At 46.9% G+C, this 16,257-nt stretch overlaps 1 protein-coding gene across 2 annotated transcripts in view; it reads left to right on the top strand.

The window, feature by feature from the left end:
- ARHGEF2 (Rho/Rac guanine nucleotide exchange factor 2) overlaps nt 1-16,257 on the top strand; it is a 172,537-nt gene that overhangs the window by 115,157 nt on the left and 41,123 nt on the right. Inside the window, exon 1 of one of the 2 annotated variants that reach the window (XM_075283300.1) lies at nt 8,532-8,734. The exons of the other annotated variant lie outside the window; for it this stretch is intronic. Within the exon in view, the coding sequence (XP_075139401.1) occupies nt 8,672-8,734 (63 nt within the window). The 5' untranslated portion in view covers nt 8,532-8,671. Of the gene's footprint in view, nt 1-8,531; nt 8,735-16,257 lie in introns of those variants that run through there. 2 annotated transcript variants of the gene reach the window in all.

Raw genomic sequence — 16,257 nt, 5'->3', positions numbered from 1 at the left:
TCAGTATACAGTATCACACAGGATAGGATTAGATACACAGCTCAGTATACAGTATCACACAGGATAGGATTAGATACACAGCTCAGTATACAGTATCACACAGGATAGGAGTAGATACACAGCTCAGTATACAGTATCACACAGGATAGGATTAGATACACAGCTCAGTATACAGTATCACACAGGATAGGATTAGATACACAGCTCAGTATACAGTATCACACAGGATAGGATTAGATACACAGCTCAGTATACAGTATCACACAGGGCAGGATTAGATACACAGCTCAGTATACAGTATCACACAGGATAGGATTAGATACAGCTCAGTATACAGTATCACACAGGATAGGATTAGATACACAGCTCAGTATACAGTATCACACATGAGAGGATTAGATACACAGCTCAGTATACAGTATCACACAGGATAGGATTAGATACACAGCTCAGTATACAGTATCACACATGATAGGATTAGATACACCGCTCAGTATACAGTATCACACAGGATAGGATTAGATACACTGCTCAGTATACAGTATCACACAGGATAGGATTAGATACACAGCTCAGTATACAGTATCACACAGGATAGGATTAGATACACAGCACAGCAGACAGTATCAGACATGGCAGGATTAGATACACAGCTCAGTATACAGTATCACACAGGATAGGATTAGATACACAGCTCAGTATACAGTATCACACAGAATAGGATTAGATACACAGCTCAGTACACAGTATCACACAGGATAGGATTAGATACACAGCTCAGTATACAGTATCACACAGGACAGGATTAGATACACAGCTCAGTATACAGTATCACACAGGATAGGATTAGATACACAGCTCAGTATACAGTATCACACAGGACAGGATTAGATACACAGCTCAGTATACAGTATCACACAGGACAGGATTAGATACACAGCACAGCAGACAGTATCAGACATGGCAGGATTAGATACACAGCAGCTCACATTATAATATCACTTATTATTGTCAGTGTTGGGTCTGGAGAGTTACGTGACGTCAGTCTCTGGTATTATACTAGATGAGGATCTGGTCTGGTTGGATCCGGTGGTGGCCTGTGACATACGTGTTCTCTCCGACCTCCTGCACTCAGGACATTTCTGAAAGACAGATACTAAAAACCAAGGGTGCAGTTGATATATATATTTCTGACAGATTTCCGACCTATGTGTGGTCCAGGGTGAGTCTTGAGTAGGCCTCAGCTCCAGGTATGGGTCCTGGGCTCATTACTGGGCCATAAAAGGCTGCAGAACCTGCAGTTCAGGGCAGATCCTGAAAGTGAGAGGAGGCGCCAGGGTCTGTCCTGCTATATACTGTGAGACTGGTGAGGTGCCTTATTTGTTATTTGTGTGGCTGGTAGTAAGGCACCCGTACAGTTGGTACTTATCGTTTAGTTAGTGCTCAGACGAGCAGGGTTTTGTTTTGCATTCTGTTGGCTGTATTTTATTTTGCTCATTATTTGCCTGAAGTGAAGAATTATCTATGTTCCTCTTTTTTTTTCTAAATAAGCCTGTTTACTACAGATTTTGTGTCCTTTGGGGACTTGGGGTACAGGATAATGACAGGCCGATACTTGGGGTACAGGATAATGACAGGCTGATACTTGGGGTACAGGATAATGACAGGCTGATACTTGGGGTACAGTATAATGACAGGCTGATACTTGGGGTACAGGATAATGACAGGCTGATACTTGGGGTACAGGATAATGACAGGCTGATACTTGGGGTACAGGATAATGACAGGCTGACACTTGGGGTACAGGATAATGACAGGCTGACACTTGGGGTACAGGATAATGACAGGCTGACACTTGGGGTACAGGATAATGACAGGCTGATACTCGGGGTACAGGATAATGACAGGCTGATACTCGGGGTACAGGATAATGACAGGCTGACACGTGGGGTACAGGATAATGACAGGCTGACACTCGGGGTACAGGATAATGAAAGGCTGATACTTGGGGTACAGGATAATGACAGGCTGATACTCGGGGTACAGGATAATGAAAGGCTGATACTTGGGGTACAGGATAATGACAGGCTGATACTTGGGGTACAGGATAATGACAGGCTGATACTTGGGGTACAGGATAATGACAGGCTGACACTCGGGGTACAGGATAATGACAGGCTGATACTTGGGGTACAGGATAATGACAGGCTGATACTCGGGGTACGGGATAATGACAGGCTGATACTTGGGGTACGGGATAATGACAGGCTGATACTTGGGGTACGGGATAATGACAGGCTGATACTTGGGGTACAGTATAATGACAGGCTGATACTTGGGGTACAGGATAATGACAGGCTGATACTCGGGGTACGGGATAATGACAGGCTGATACTTGGGGTACGGGATAATGACAGGCTGATACTTGGGGTACAGGATAATGACAGGCTGATACTTGGGGTACGGGATAATGACAGGCTGATACTCGGGGTACGGGATAATGACAGGCTGATACTTGGGGTACAGGATAATGACAGGCTGATACTCGGGGTACGGGATAATGACAGGCTGATACTCGGGGTACGGGATAATGACAGGCTGATACTTGGGGTACAGGATAATGACAGGCTGATACTCGGGGTACAGGATAATGACAGGATGATACTCGGGGTACAGGATAATGACAGGCTGATACTCGGGGTACAGGATAATGACAGGCTGATACTTGGGGTACAGGATAGTGACAGGCTGATACTTGGGGTACAGGATAATGACAGACTGATACTTGGGGTACAGGATAATGACAGGCTGATACTTGGGGTACAGGATAATGACAGGCTGATACTTGGGGTACAGGATAATGACAGGCTGATACTTGGGGTACAGGATAATGACAGGCTGATACTTGGGGTACAGGATAATGACAGGCTGATACTTGGGGTACAGGATAATGACAGGCTGATACTCGGGGTACAGGATAATGACAGGCTGATACTTGGGGTACAGGATAATGACAGGCTGATACTCGGGGTACAGGATAATGACAGGCTGACACTTGGGGTACAGGATAATGACAGGCTGACACTTGGGGTACAGGATAATGACAGGCTGATACTTGGGGTACAGGATAGTGACAGGCTGACACTTGGGGTACAGGATAATGACAGGCTGACACTCGGGGTACAGAATAATGGCAGGCTGATACTCGGGGTACAGGATAATGACAGGCTGATACTTGGGGTACAGGATAATGACAGGCAGATACTTGGGGTACAGGATAATGACAGACTGATACTTGGGGTACAGGATAATGACAGGCTGATACTCGGGGTACAGGATAATGACAGGCTGATACTCGGGGTACAGGGTAATGACACGCTGACACTTGGGGTACAGGATAATGACAGGCTGACACTTGGGGTACAGGATAATGACACGCTGACACTTGGGGTACAGGATAATGACAGGCTGATACTTGGGGTACAGGATAATGACAGGCTGATACTTGGGGTACAGGATAATGACAGGCTGATACTCGGGGTACGGGATAATGACAGGCTGATACTTGGGGTACGGGATAATGACAGGCTGATACTTGGGGTACAGGATAATGACAGGCTGATACTTGGGGTACAGGATAATGACAGGCTGATACTTGGGGTACAGGATAATGACAGGCTGATACTCGGGGTACGGGATAATGACAGGCTGATACTTGGGGTACGGGATAATGACAGGCTGATACTTGGGGTACAGGATAATGACAGGCTGATACTTGGGGTACAGGATAATGACAGGCTGATACTCGGGGTACGGGATAATGACAGGCTGATACTTGGGGTACAGTATAATGACAGGCTGATACTCGGGGTACGGGATAATGACAGGCTGATACTTGGGGTGCAGGATAATGACAGGCTGATACTTGGGGTACAGGATAATGACAGGCAGATACTTGGGGTACAGGATAATGACAGGCTGATACTTGGGGTACAGGATAATGACAGGCTGATACTCGGGGTACAGGATAATGACAGGCTGACACTTGGGGTACAGGATAATGACAGGCTGATACTTGGGGTACAGGATAATGACAGGCTGATACTTGGGGTACGGGATAATGACAGGCTGATACTTGGGGTACAGGATAATGACAGGCTGATACTTGGGGTACAGGATAATGACAGGCTGATACTCGGGGTACGGGATAATGACAGGCTGATACTTGGGGTACAGTATAATGACAGGCTGATACTCGGGGTACGGGATAATGACAGGCTGATACTTGGGGTGCAGGATAATGACACGCTGACAGTTGGGGTACAGGATAATGACAGGCTGATACTTGGGGTACAGGATAATGACAGGCTGATACTCGGGGTACAGGATAATGACAGGCTGATACTTGGGGTACAGGATAATGACAGGCAGATACTTGGGGTACAGGATAATGACAGGCTGATACTTGGGGTACAGGATAATGACAGGCTGATACTCGGGGTACAGGATAATGACAGGCTGATACTCGGGGTACAGGATAATGACAGGCTGACACTCGGGGTACAGGATAATGACAGGCTGATACTCGGGGTACAGGATAATGACAGGCTGACACTTGGGGTACGGGATAATGACAGGCTGATACTCGGGGTACAGGATAATGACAGGCTGATACTTGGGGTACGGGATAATGACAGGCTGATACTCGGGGTACAGGATAATGACAGGCTGATACTTGGGGTACAGGATAATGACAGGCTGATACTCGGGGTACAGGATAATGACAGGCTGACACTTGGGGTACAGGATAATGACAGGCTGACACTCGGGGTACAGAATAATGGCAGGCTGATACTCGGGGTACAGGATAATGACAGGCTGATACTTGGGGTACAGGATAATGACAGGCTGATACTCGGGGTACAGGATAATGAAAGGCTGATACTCGGGGTACAGGATAATGACAGGCTGATACTTGGGGTACAGGATAATGACAGGCTGATACTCGGGGTACAGGATAATGACAGGCTGATACTCGGGGTACAGGATAATGACAGGCTGACACTTGGGGTACAGGATAATGACACGCTGACACTTGGGGTACAGGATAATGACAGGCTGATACTTGGGGTACAGGATAATGACAGGCTGATACTTGGGGTACAGGATAATGACAGGCTGATACTTGGGGTACAGGATAATGACAGGCTGATACTTGGGGTACAGGATAATGACAGGCTGATACTTGGGGTACAGGATAATGACAGGCTGATACTTGGGGTACAGGATAATGACAGGCTGATACTCGGGGTACAGGATAATGACAGGCTGATACTTGGGGTACAGGATAATGACAGGCTGATACTTGGGGTACAGGATAATGACAGGCTGACACTTGGGGTACAGGATAGTGACAGGCTGACACTTGGGGTACAGGATAATGACAGGCTGACACTCGGGGTACAGAATAATGGCAGGCTGATACTTGGGGTACAGGATAATGACAGGCTGATACTTGGGGTACAGGATAATGACAGGCAGATACTTGGGGTACAGAATAATGGCAGGCTGATATTTGGGGTACAGGATAATGACAGGCTGATACTTGGGGTACAGGATAATGACAGGCTGATACTTGGGGTACAGGATAATGACAGGCTGATACTTGGGGTACAGGATAATGACAGGCTGATACTCGGGGTACAGGATAATGACAGGCTGATACTTGGGGTACAGGATAATGACAGGCTGATACTCGGGGTACAGGATAATGACAGGCTGACACTTGGGGTACAGGATAGTGACAGGCTGATACTTGGGGTACAGGATAATGACAGGCTGACACTTGGGGTACAGGATAATGACAGGCTGACACTCGGGGTACAGAATAATGGCAGGCTGATACTCGGGGTACAGGATAATGACAGGCTGATACTTGGGGTACAGGATAATGACAGGCTGATACTTGGGGTACAGGATAATGACAGGCTGATACTCGGGGTACAGGATAATGACAGGCTGATACTCGGGGTACAGGATAATGACAGGCTGACACTTGGGGTACAGGATAATGACACGCTGACACTTGGGGTACAGGATAATGACAGGCTGATACTTGGGGTACAGGATAATGACAGGCTGATACTTGGGGTACAGGATAATGACAGGCTGATACTTGGGGTACAGGATAATGACAGGCTGATACTTGGGGTACAGGATAATGACAGGCTGATACTTGGGGTACAGGATAATGACAGGCTGATACTTGGGGTACAGGATAATGACAGGCAGATACTTGGGGTACAGAATAATGGCAGGCTGATATTTGGGGTACAGGATAATGACAGGCTGATACTTGGGGTACAGGATAATGACAGGCTGATACTTGGGGTACAGGATAATGACAGGCTGATACTTGGGGTACAGGATAATGACAGGCTGATACTCGGGGTACAGGATAATGACAGGCTGATACTTGGGGTACAGGATAATGACAGGCTGATACTCGGGGTACAGGATAATGACAGGCTGACACTTGGGGTACAGGATAGTGACAGGCTGATACTTGGGGTACAGGATAATGACAGGCTGATACTTGGGGTACAGGATAATGACAGGCTGATACTCGGGGTACAGGATAATGACAGGCTGACACTTGGGGTACAGGATAGTGACAGGCTGACACTTGGGGTACAGGATAATGACAGGCTGACACTCGGGGTACAGAATAATGGCAGGCTGATACTCGGGGTACAGGATAATGACAGGCTGATACTTGGGGTACAGGATAATGACAGGCTGATACTTGGGGTACAGGATAATGACAGGCTGATACTCGGGGTACAGGATAATGACAGGCTGATACTCGGGGTACAGGATAATGACAGGCTGACACTTGGGGTACAGGATAATGACACGCTGACACTTGGGGTACAGGATAATGACAGGCTGATACTTGGGGTACAGGATAATGACAGGCTGATACTTGGGGTACAGGATAATGACAGGCTGATACTTGGGGTACAGGATAATGACAGGCTGATACTTGGGGTACAGGATAATGACAGGCTGATACTTGGGGTACAGGATAATGACAGGCTGATACTCGGGGTACAGGATAATGACAGGCTGATACTTGGGGTACAGGATAATGACAGGCTGATACTTGGGGTACAGGATAATGACAGGCTGATACTCGGGGTACAGGATAATGACAGGCTGATACTTGGGGTACAGGATAATGACAGGCTGACACTTGGGGTACAGGATAGTGACAGGCTGATACTTGGGGTACAGGATAATGACAGGCTGACACTCGGGGTACAGAATAATGGCAGGCTGATACTTGGGGTACAGGATAATGACAGGCTGACACTCGGGGTACAGGATAATGACAGGCTGATACTTGGGGTACAGGATAATGACAGGCTGACACTTGGGGTACAGGATAGTGACAGGCTGACACTTGGGGTACAGGATAATGACAGGCTGACACTCGGGGTACAGAATAATGGCAGGCTGATACTTGGGGTACAGGATAATGACAGGCTGATACTTGGGGTACAGGATAATGACAGGCTGATACTCGGGGTACAAGGTAATAGCCTCCTGATGGGGTACGTCAGTGAGCACCTTTTCTCAGAGGAGGGCGATCCTCACACGTTGCAGATACATCCGGAGTGTTCACATGGAGGATTTCACCACCAGTAGTATTCGCTTGTTAACTCTTTTTGTTCCTTTTATAGATTTCTTTTACATTACTCTGTGCATATTTATCACTGTATCCTTTTCCTCAAGTTTATGTTTTTTGTTTTTGTTTCATCTTTCCATTAGTTGTTATATTTTTACATATGAGAATAATAATATAATAATCTAGTGTTCCGGACAAGAGGCTGTGTTAGCTCAGGATACAATCCCCGTGGCCCAGTTTGTAATACTTGCACACCTTTTTTCCGAACTTACATGAATTATGGTAAAATCACAATCACGACTTCTATTATGTTCACCGAAGACGTTGCGACGCTTGTGAAATTTCTAAAAAAATGTTAATCATCGTAATAATTCCTCAAAACAAAATTTACAATTTCATCACAATTTATGTGCACGCTTTCTATTCTCCGACTATACTTATTTGTTGTTTCTTCACATGGTTTCATACGGGGGGGCGCTGCGTTGAACACTGGGCATCTGTTCGTTCAGAGTTAACGGTTAGACAAAAAAAAATTGAATAAAGACGTGAAATAATGCGAGCCCCTAGAGTGTCGTGCGAGCGGTGGTTTTGCCGGAGGTAAAAGTTGCGTTTTGTGGATTCAAGAAGCGCGTTGTGTGTGCCACCACTTTGTCATCTCTAGAGGGTTAATGGAGGAATAATAGTCCACAACAGCTGCACTGTGTGCGACTCCCCCACCCTCCCCTCCAGCCCACACCCCTCCTCTGCTGGCTGGTAGTGGGATGGGAAGGACTAGGTTTGGGAGTCGGGGGTGGAGGGGTTTGGTTTTGAATTCTATGAGCAGAGGCTGCGACTTCCTGTGACTAGATGAGCACTGGCAGCGTGCGAGGAGGCTCCGACTCTCTCTGGGCAAGAGGTAGCGAAACTCATAGATCGACAAAAAACTGGAGGGGGCCAAAGAGAGAAGCAGCCCCGATCCTACACAAGAAGCCTTAGGAGGATATGTCTCGGATAGAGCCTTTCTCAAGAGCTCGTACAGACCGGTCTAAGGAGATAGCCTTGAAGGTCAGTGCCTCTCCGCTTCCTTTTGTCTCCCGGGTAGGGTTGCACTTGGCGTATGAGATTTGATGGTTTACAGGAAGGGTGGGTCCCCTAGGATGGGAAAAAAAAAAATAAGGGTGGGATTTGGGTATAGGGGATTCCATCTTCCATTGTTCAACCTTGCGTATGGGTCACCATTGCCATCTGTCACTGGTAGAGGGGGGATATAGGCAACAAGCATCATTGCCCAATGGGTAGAGCGCCCCTCAGAGGGTGACGGCACCGGCTGTGCCAAAGAAAGGAATTAGAGCAGAGGTTCGTCTTTCGTCTAGTGCTGATGTGTTAGGTTTATTTAGTCTGCAGGGTTTTCCGCCGCCGCCACTGTACCTTCTTTTATGCCATGTGGCTTCCGATACACCAGCAAAACCCCCCCAAGGTCTCTGATTTCCTGCTCACCATGTGCGGGAAGTGACTTATATCGAGAACCGCCACAAGACGGGGCAGATACTTTTATTTCGGGACGTAGAGGCAGTGTAAATGCTCTTTTGTTGTCAGTTCCCCGTGCAGGGGGTCCGTCAGCGGTCATGGGGTTAAACGCTATAATGGTTCTCATTGGTGCTGATGGGTTGATGTATGAGGGGCGGCTTCGCTGGGATCCGGGCTGCTCTTTGATCCTCTTACTAGTCATATTCAATTTCTGTAGTGAAGCGAGGAATTTCCTTTTATAAAAAGTTACTCATTGGACGTTTTATAGACGACGTCTCGAGTTCTGCGGGTTTGTGGCAGGGCAGACATTACATAGAAATACATCTGGTTATATCATCCTGGTTACTGTATAACCCTGACCAATAATCTCTCCTATACTGAACGGGCGGCTGTCGTGTCATGTAGTGTCGTTGGATGGCGGCGACAACAGGAAGAACTCTGGATTGTGTGGAAACGACTGAGTTGTCATATTATCAATGGAGGCTGGAGGCGGCAGGTGTATCGGACAAGTATGTGGTCTGGTCAGAGAGGAAGTCAATGGCTTCTTGATTCTCAAGTGCGGTGTCAAGATGGTCAGATGAGTTGTCGGGTCAGATTATGATCCATTGAGTTGTCAGGTCAGCTCTCCATCCTTAGAGTTGTTAGGTTAGTTGATGGTCAACTGGGTTGTAAGTGTGAGTGATGGACAGATGGGTTGTCAGGATAGATGACAGACAACATGGTTGTCAGGTCATGTGATGGACAGAACCGATGAGTTGTCACATTACATGATGGACAGATGGGTTGTATGCTGCCCCCCTGGGGTGTCAGGATAAATAAGCTGTCAGATGAGCGGTTTCACATCACTATTTTGTGCAGCCATTTAGTCATGTGTCATCTGCTGGAAAGTTGCTGTGAGATATCAGACAATGAGTGTACAAGTTTGCTGTGAGATCAGGTCACGGCCATATGTGTTGAGAAGGAAGTGGACGGACTTTTGTGTTGTTATATTTGTGTTTTGTGGTTGTGTTATGACGGCAGCTCACTGACATCTGTGCGTTCAGATAAGCAGCTGGACGGTGGAGATTACAATGAGACCTAGACCTCCAATTAATACCGTCTGTGTTAAAGTGTTCCAAGTTATTACAGCCGGTGTTACTGTGTTCCAAGTTTTTACAGTCTGCCTTTCTGCGTTTCAGGTTATTACATCCTGTTACTGTGTTTCAGGTTATTACATCCAGTGTTGCTGTGTTTCAGGTTATTACAGCCGGTGTTACTGTGTTTCAGGTTATTACATCCTGTTACTGTGTTTCAGGTTATTACATCCTGTTACTGTGTTTCAGGTTATTACAACCGGTGTTACTGTGTTTCAGGTTATTACAGCCAGTGTTACTGTGTTTGAGGTTATTATAGCCGGTGCTATTGTGTTTCAGGTTATTATAGCCGATGCTATTGTGTTTCAGGTTATTACAGCCGGTGTTACTGTGTTTCAGGTTATTACAGCCGGTGTTACTTTGTTTCAGGTTATTACATCCTGTGTTACTTTGTTTCAGGTTATTACAGCCTCCATTACTGTGTTTCAGGTTATTTCAGCCTGTGTTACTGTGTTCCATATTATTGAAGCCTGTGTTACTCTGTTTCAGGTTATTGCAGCCTGTGTTACTCTGTTTCAGGTTATTGCAGCCTGTGTTACTCTGTTTCAGGTTATTGCAGCCTGTGTTACTCTGTTTCAGGTTATTGCAGCCTGAGTTACTCTTTTTCAGTTTATTATATTGTGTGTTACTTTGTTACAAGCTATTATAGTCTCTATTACTATGTTGAAGGTTATAGTGTGCGGGACCATTTTTCAGGTTATTACAGTCACTATTAGCATGTTCCAGGTTATTACAGTCAGCATCTCCGGCTTGCAGGTTATTACAGTCAGCGTCTCCGTGTTGCAGGTTATTACACGCTGTGTTTTTGTGTTTCTGCTTATTAAAGTTTGCATTACTTTGTAATTCTCCATTGCATTCATATTTTGCTGCATCCTCACAGTGTGGATAGGACAGGGTTAAACGAAGTAACTTCTCCTTTTAGTGGGGGAAGGAAGGATGTGTCAGAATCAGCTTACAGATATTTGGTGCTATAAACATGGTGCACACTTGGGGCCTGTTTGGGGGGGGGTAATAAATTGAGTGGTTACTCAGGGCTCTAGTAAGTGGGGCCCTCACTGAATCCCCCGCCGCTCTGGTGTCTCCCAGATCTCTTTACTTGCTGGTTCCTCTCCATTAAATATGACCATATAGCCAATCACTGACTATACGAGTCACTACAGCGGCCTGTAATTGACTCTGGACACGTTCCCTGGCCATACAAAAACACCTCTATCGTCTGCTGAACCCGCTAACTTTGGTGGGGACCTGCCAACTATCTTATGTGTCTGGGGGCTCCAACATGTAATAATGGGGGACAAGGATTGGGCATGTTAAATTTCAGTCCTGATCCTTTTGTTCCAGTGGCACTTTTTATACAACTGACCATATACTGTGAACTGTGGCCAATATACCCCTTCCATTAACGCTTGCCAGCTCATATGTTGGCGCCCACTTTGGATGTGACTGGATATATTCACTGCTACCGGTTAAAGGAGTTTTACAATGGTAGAAAAACATGGCTGCTTTCTTCCAAAATCAGCGCCACGTCGGACTCAAGACTTTGTGTGACAAAGACAGACTTGCAGTACCACACACAACCTGTAGACAGGGGTGGCGCCGTTTTTGGAAGAAAGCAGCCTTGTATTTGTAAACCCCTATAATGTGGAATCCATGCACCCCGCGGTGCCCAGTTTTTAGCGTTTTGTAACCTGCATCACCTATATAAGATGAAAGAGAAGGGAGTCCCACAGATCAGAGAGCAGGTCAGCACCTGCCATGATCTCTGCAGATTTCGGGCGGGAAGAGGCAGATGGGGATGGGAGGATGGGCGAGGACACCTGTTCCCCGGCGGCTGCTCGCTGTAAGAGGGTTACATATGCAATACCCTCTGATTTCACAACCTGCCACAGAACAAATACTCGAGGAAGTGAGCCCGCACCGAATAATGCCGGGCCTGTATCCTGAGAGGGTTAAGTGAGAGGACGGAGTGGCGGATAGCTGGGGGCCAGACAGAGGGGTATGGGGCGTATTGTGATGTGGCATGTTTCCACACACAGTAATGAGTAACCACACGGGTAATTGGTGGGTGAATCACAAGTGAGAAAGACAAATGAAGAGGCTTCTACTCAAATATTCCAGGATATGCTGCTGAGTCGGCGTATCCAAGCCCACCTTGTGTGATGCTGTATCTAATTCTATTCTGTGTCATACTGGCTGCGGAGCTGTCGTGTTTCTGGTACGATATCAGTAAATCTGTAACCAGCGCCGCGTCCTCAGACCAAGCATGCCAGTTATTTGTCCAGATAACCGGAGAATGCCCTCCAAGGACGTGTGCAGAGCGGGCATGAGAGGGGCGAGGAGTCCGCAACTATCCTCTATGAGATCCCTAAATGCTGCAGGCTGATGCCCTGCCTATGGGTAACAGAGAACAATGGTAAATCACCAACTGGACAAGGACATGGAAGTCTACAGCGATACTGGGTCAGATACCTGCACTCTACTCATAGGGTGGAGGCCCGCCATGTCTGGGTCATGGCGCAATACCGGCGTGTCGTCTGTTTTACCTGTTTTTCAGCTTTGGCAAACCAGTATGATGTGGAATGATCAACACCGAATGTATCCATATCATTATATCAGTGATGTCAGTACCAGGGGGCGGGGCTGTGACAACCTCTCAGACATAATATATACAGGCTGGTTGTCAGTAACAGGGGGCGGGGCTGTGACAACCTCTCACACATGATATATACAGCTGGTTGTCAGTAACAGGGGGCGGGGCTGTGACAACCTCTCAGACATGATATATACAGGCTGGTTGTCAGTAACAGGGGGCGGGGCTGTGACAACCTCTCACACATGATATATACAGGCTGGTTGTCAGTAACAGGGGGCGGGGCTGTGACAACCTCTCACACATGATATATACAGGCTGGTTGTCAGTGACAGGGGGCGGGGCTGTGACAACCTCTCAGACATGATATATACAGGCTGGTTGTCAGTGACAGGGGGCGGGGCTGTGACAACCTCTCACACATGATATATACAGGCTGGTTGTCAGTGACAGGGGGCGGGGCTGTGACAACCTCTCAGACATGATATATACAGGCTGGTTGTCAGTGACAGGGGGCGGGGCTGTGACAACCTCTCACACATGATATATACAGCTGGTTGTCAGTAGTAATAGATGTATAGCTGTACTGTATTATAAGGGGGCGGAGCTCCTGTCTGATCACGTCATTATATCAGTGATGTCAGTACCAGGGGGCGGGGCTGTGACAACCTCTCAGACATGATATATACAGGCTGGTTGTCAGTAACAGGGGGCGGGGCTGTGACAACCTCTCACACATGATATATACAGGCTGGTTGTCAGTGACAGGGGGCGGGGCTGTGACAACCTCTCAGACATGATATATACAGGCTGGTTGTCAGTGACAGGGGGCGGGGCTGTGACAACCTCTCACACATGATATATACAGCTGGTTGTCAGTAGTAATAGATGTATAGCTGTACTGTATTATAAGGGGGCGGAGCTCCTGTCTGATCACGTCATTATATCAGTGATGTCAGTACCAGGGGGCGGGGCTGTGACAACCTCTCAGACATGATATATACAGGCTGGTTGTCAGTAACAGGGGGCGGGGCTGTGACAACCTCTCACACATGATATATACAGGCTGGTTGTCAGTACCAGGGGGCGGGGCTGTGACAACCTCTCACACATGATATTATACAGCTGGCTGTCAGCAGTAATAGCTGTTATTATCGCTCTTTATGCGCGGTTCCTCCTACATTGTGCTGTGACAGATGTTAATGAGCCTTCTGGGCTTTTCTGGATGATGATTAGGCATATTCCCTCTGGGGAAGGAAATTTGAGTAATGAGGATTTTCTTCCAAATTTGCATGTAATTTGCATACCCACTGGAGTCAGCATAGGCAGCTCATGTAAATCCGTACTTCTCTACATCCAGTGACATCTCAGGCTTCAGCCCTCTTAATGGATTACAGATTAAAGGAATTTGAAGGTATTTAATCAGACTTTGGCCACTAGGGGCGTCATACCATTGACAGGGCAGACACTATATACAATACAGGAAGACTAGACTATTCTCATTGTTTTTTTAGGCTCTTGTGTTTCCCCTCCCACAGCTGCCAATAGCGCCGAGTGACGTGGACCAGAAAGTGGGCACAATGAGGGATTTTCTTTGTTTTTTCCTTGGCCCTGAAATGCGTGGTGCCTTCACAATAAAGCGCTGCATTGTCTCTGACACCTGGGCTGACCACGCTGTAAGGAAGGGAAATTTTTTCGTGCGCCTTCGCCGGGCTGGTGCACTATGAGCTTTATTAAAAGGAGTTTCCAAATGTCAGGGACGCAGGAAATGAGTTTGTAGATGTCGTCTTCATCACGTGTCATTTCCAAAATTTTGTGCTGAAATTTTTGTAGGGTCCCTTCCAGAAGGGTCCATGTTATGTATCCCCCACCCCGTCATGGGCTAATGTTATTTGTGGACGCTCAGGCCCATTGTTATTTTCCCAGTATGTCCGACCCTTTGTGTTATCTCGTGCGGGGCTTTGTTGTTCAATAACAGTTTGATGCCATGTTGGTTGCTTTAGCCCTCCAGGCTTCGGCCCCCTCCCCGCCCCTACTGAGGCTCCATTGTTTTGTGACATAAAAGTGATCAGACGTGGTCATTGTCCAAACTGGGTCGGATATGAAGGAAGATGGAGGGTGAGGCCCAGGAAGTATGGAGGCCAAATGTTATCCAGGTCACTGACTACTGGGACATCTGTATACTATAAGGGAATTGTAAGATAAAGAGCAGAAAATATACAGAAAACTGGTGACATCACCGCTCTCTAGTATATAGATAGGCTGTATTCTCAGTGATGTCACCGCTCTCTAGTATATAGATAGGCTGTATTCTCAGTGATGTCACCGCTCTCTAGTATATAGATAGGCTGTATTCTCAGTGATGTCACTGCTCTCTAGTATACGGATAGGCTGTATTCTCAGTGATGTCACCGCTCTCTAGTATACGGATAGGCTGTACTCTCAGTGATGTCACCGCTCTCTAGTATACGGATAGGCTGTACTCTCAGTGATGTCACCGCTCTCTAGTATACGGATAGGCTGTATTCTCAGTGATGTCACCGCTCTCTAGTATACGGATAGGCTGTATTCTCAGTGATGTCACCGCTCTCTAGTATATGGATAGGCTGTACTCTCAGTGATGTCACCGCTCTCTAGTATACGGATAGGCTGTATTCTCAGTGATGTCACCGCTCTCTAGTATACGGATAGGCTGTATTCTCAGTGATGTCACTGCTCTCTAGTATACGGATAGGCTGTATTCTCAGTGATGTCACCGCTCTCTAGTATATAGATAGGCTGTATACTCAGTGATGTCACCGCTCTCTAGTATATGGATAGGCTGTATTCTCAGTGATGTCACCGCTCTCTAGTATATGGATAGGCTGTATTCTCAGTGATGTCACCGCTCTCTAGTATATAGATAGGCTGTATTCTCAGTGATGTCACCGCTCTCTAGTATACGGATAGGCTGTATGCTCAGTGATGTCACCGCTCTCTAGTATACGGATAGGCTGTATTCTCAGTGATGTCACCGCTCTGTAGTATACGGATAGGCTGTATTCTCAGTGATGTCACCGCTCTGTAGTATACGGATAGGCTGTATTCTCAGTGATGTCACCGCTCTCTAGTATATAGATAGGCTGTATTCTCAGTGATGTCACTGCTCTCTAGTATACGGATAGGCTGTATTCTCAGTGATGTCACCGCTCTGTAGTATACGGACAGGCTGTATTCTCAGTGATGTCACCGCTCTCTAGTATATGGATAGGCTGTATTCTCAGTGATGTCACTGCTCTCTAGTATACGGACAGGCTGTATTCTCAGTGATGTCACCGCTCTCTAGTATATGGATAGGC

Source organism: Leptodactylus fuscus, chromosome 7 (assembly GCF_031893055.1).
Source record: "Leptodactylus fuscus isolate aLepFus1 chromosome 7, aLepFus1.hap2, whole genome shotgun sequence".
Lineage (NCBI taxonomy): Eukaryota > Metazoa > Chordata > Amphibia > Anura > Leptodactylidae > Leptodactylus > Leptodactylus fuscus.
Note: the sequence above shows the minus strand (reverse complement) of the source record. Positions and strands in the feature narration are given on the sequence as shown.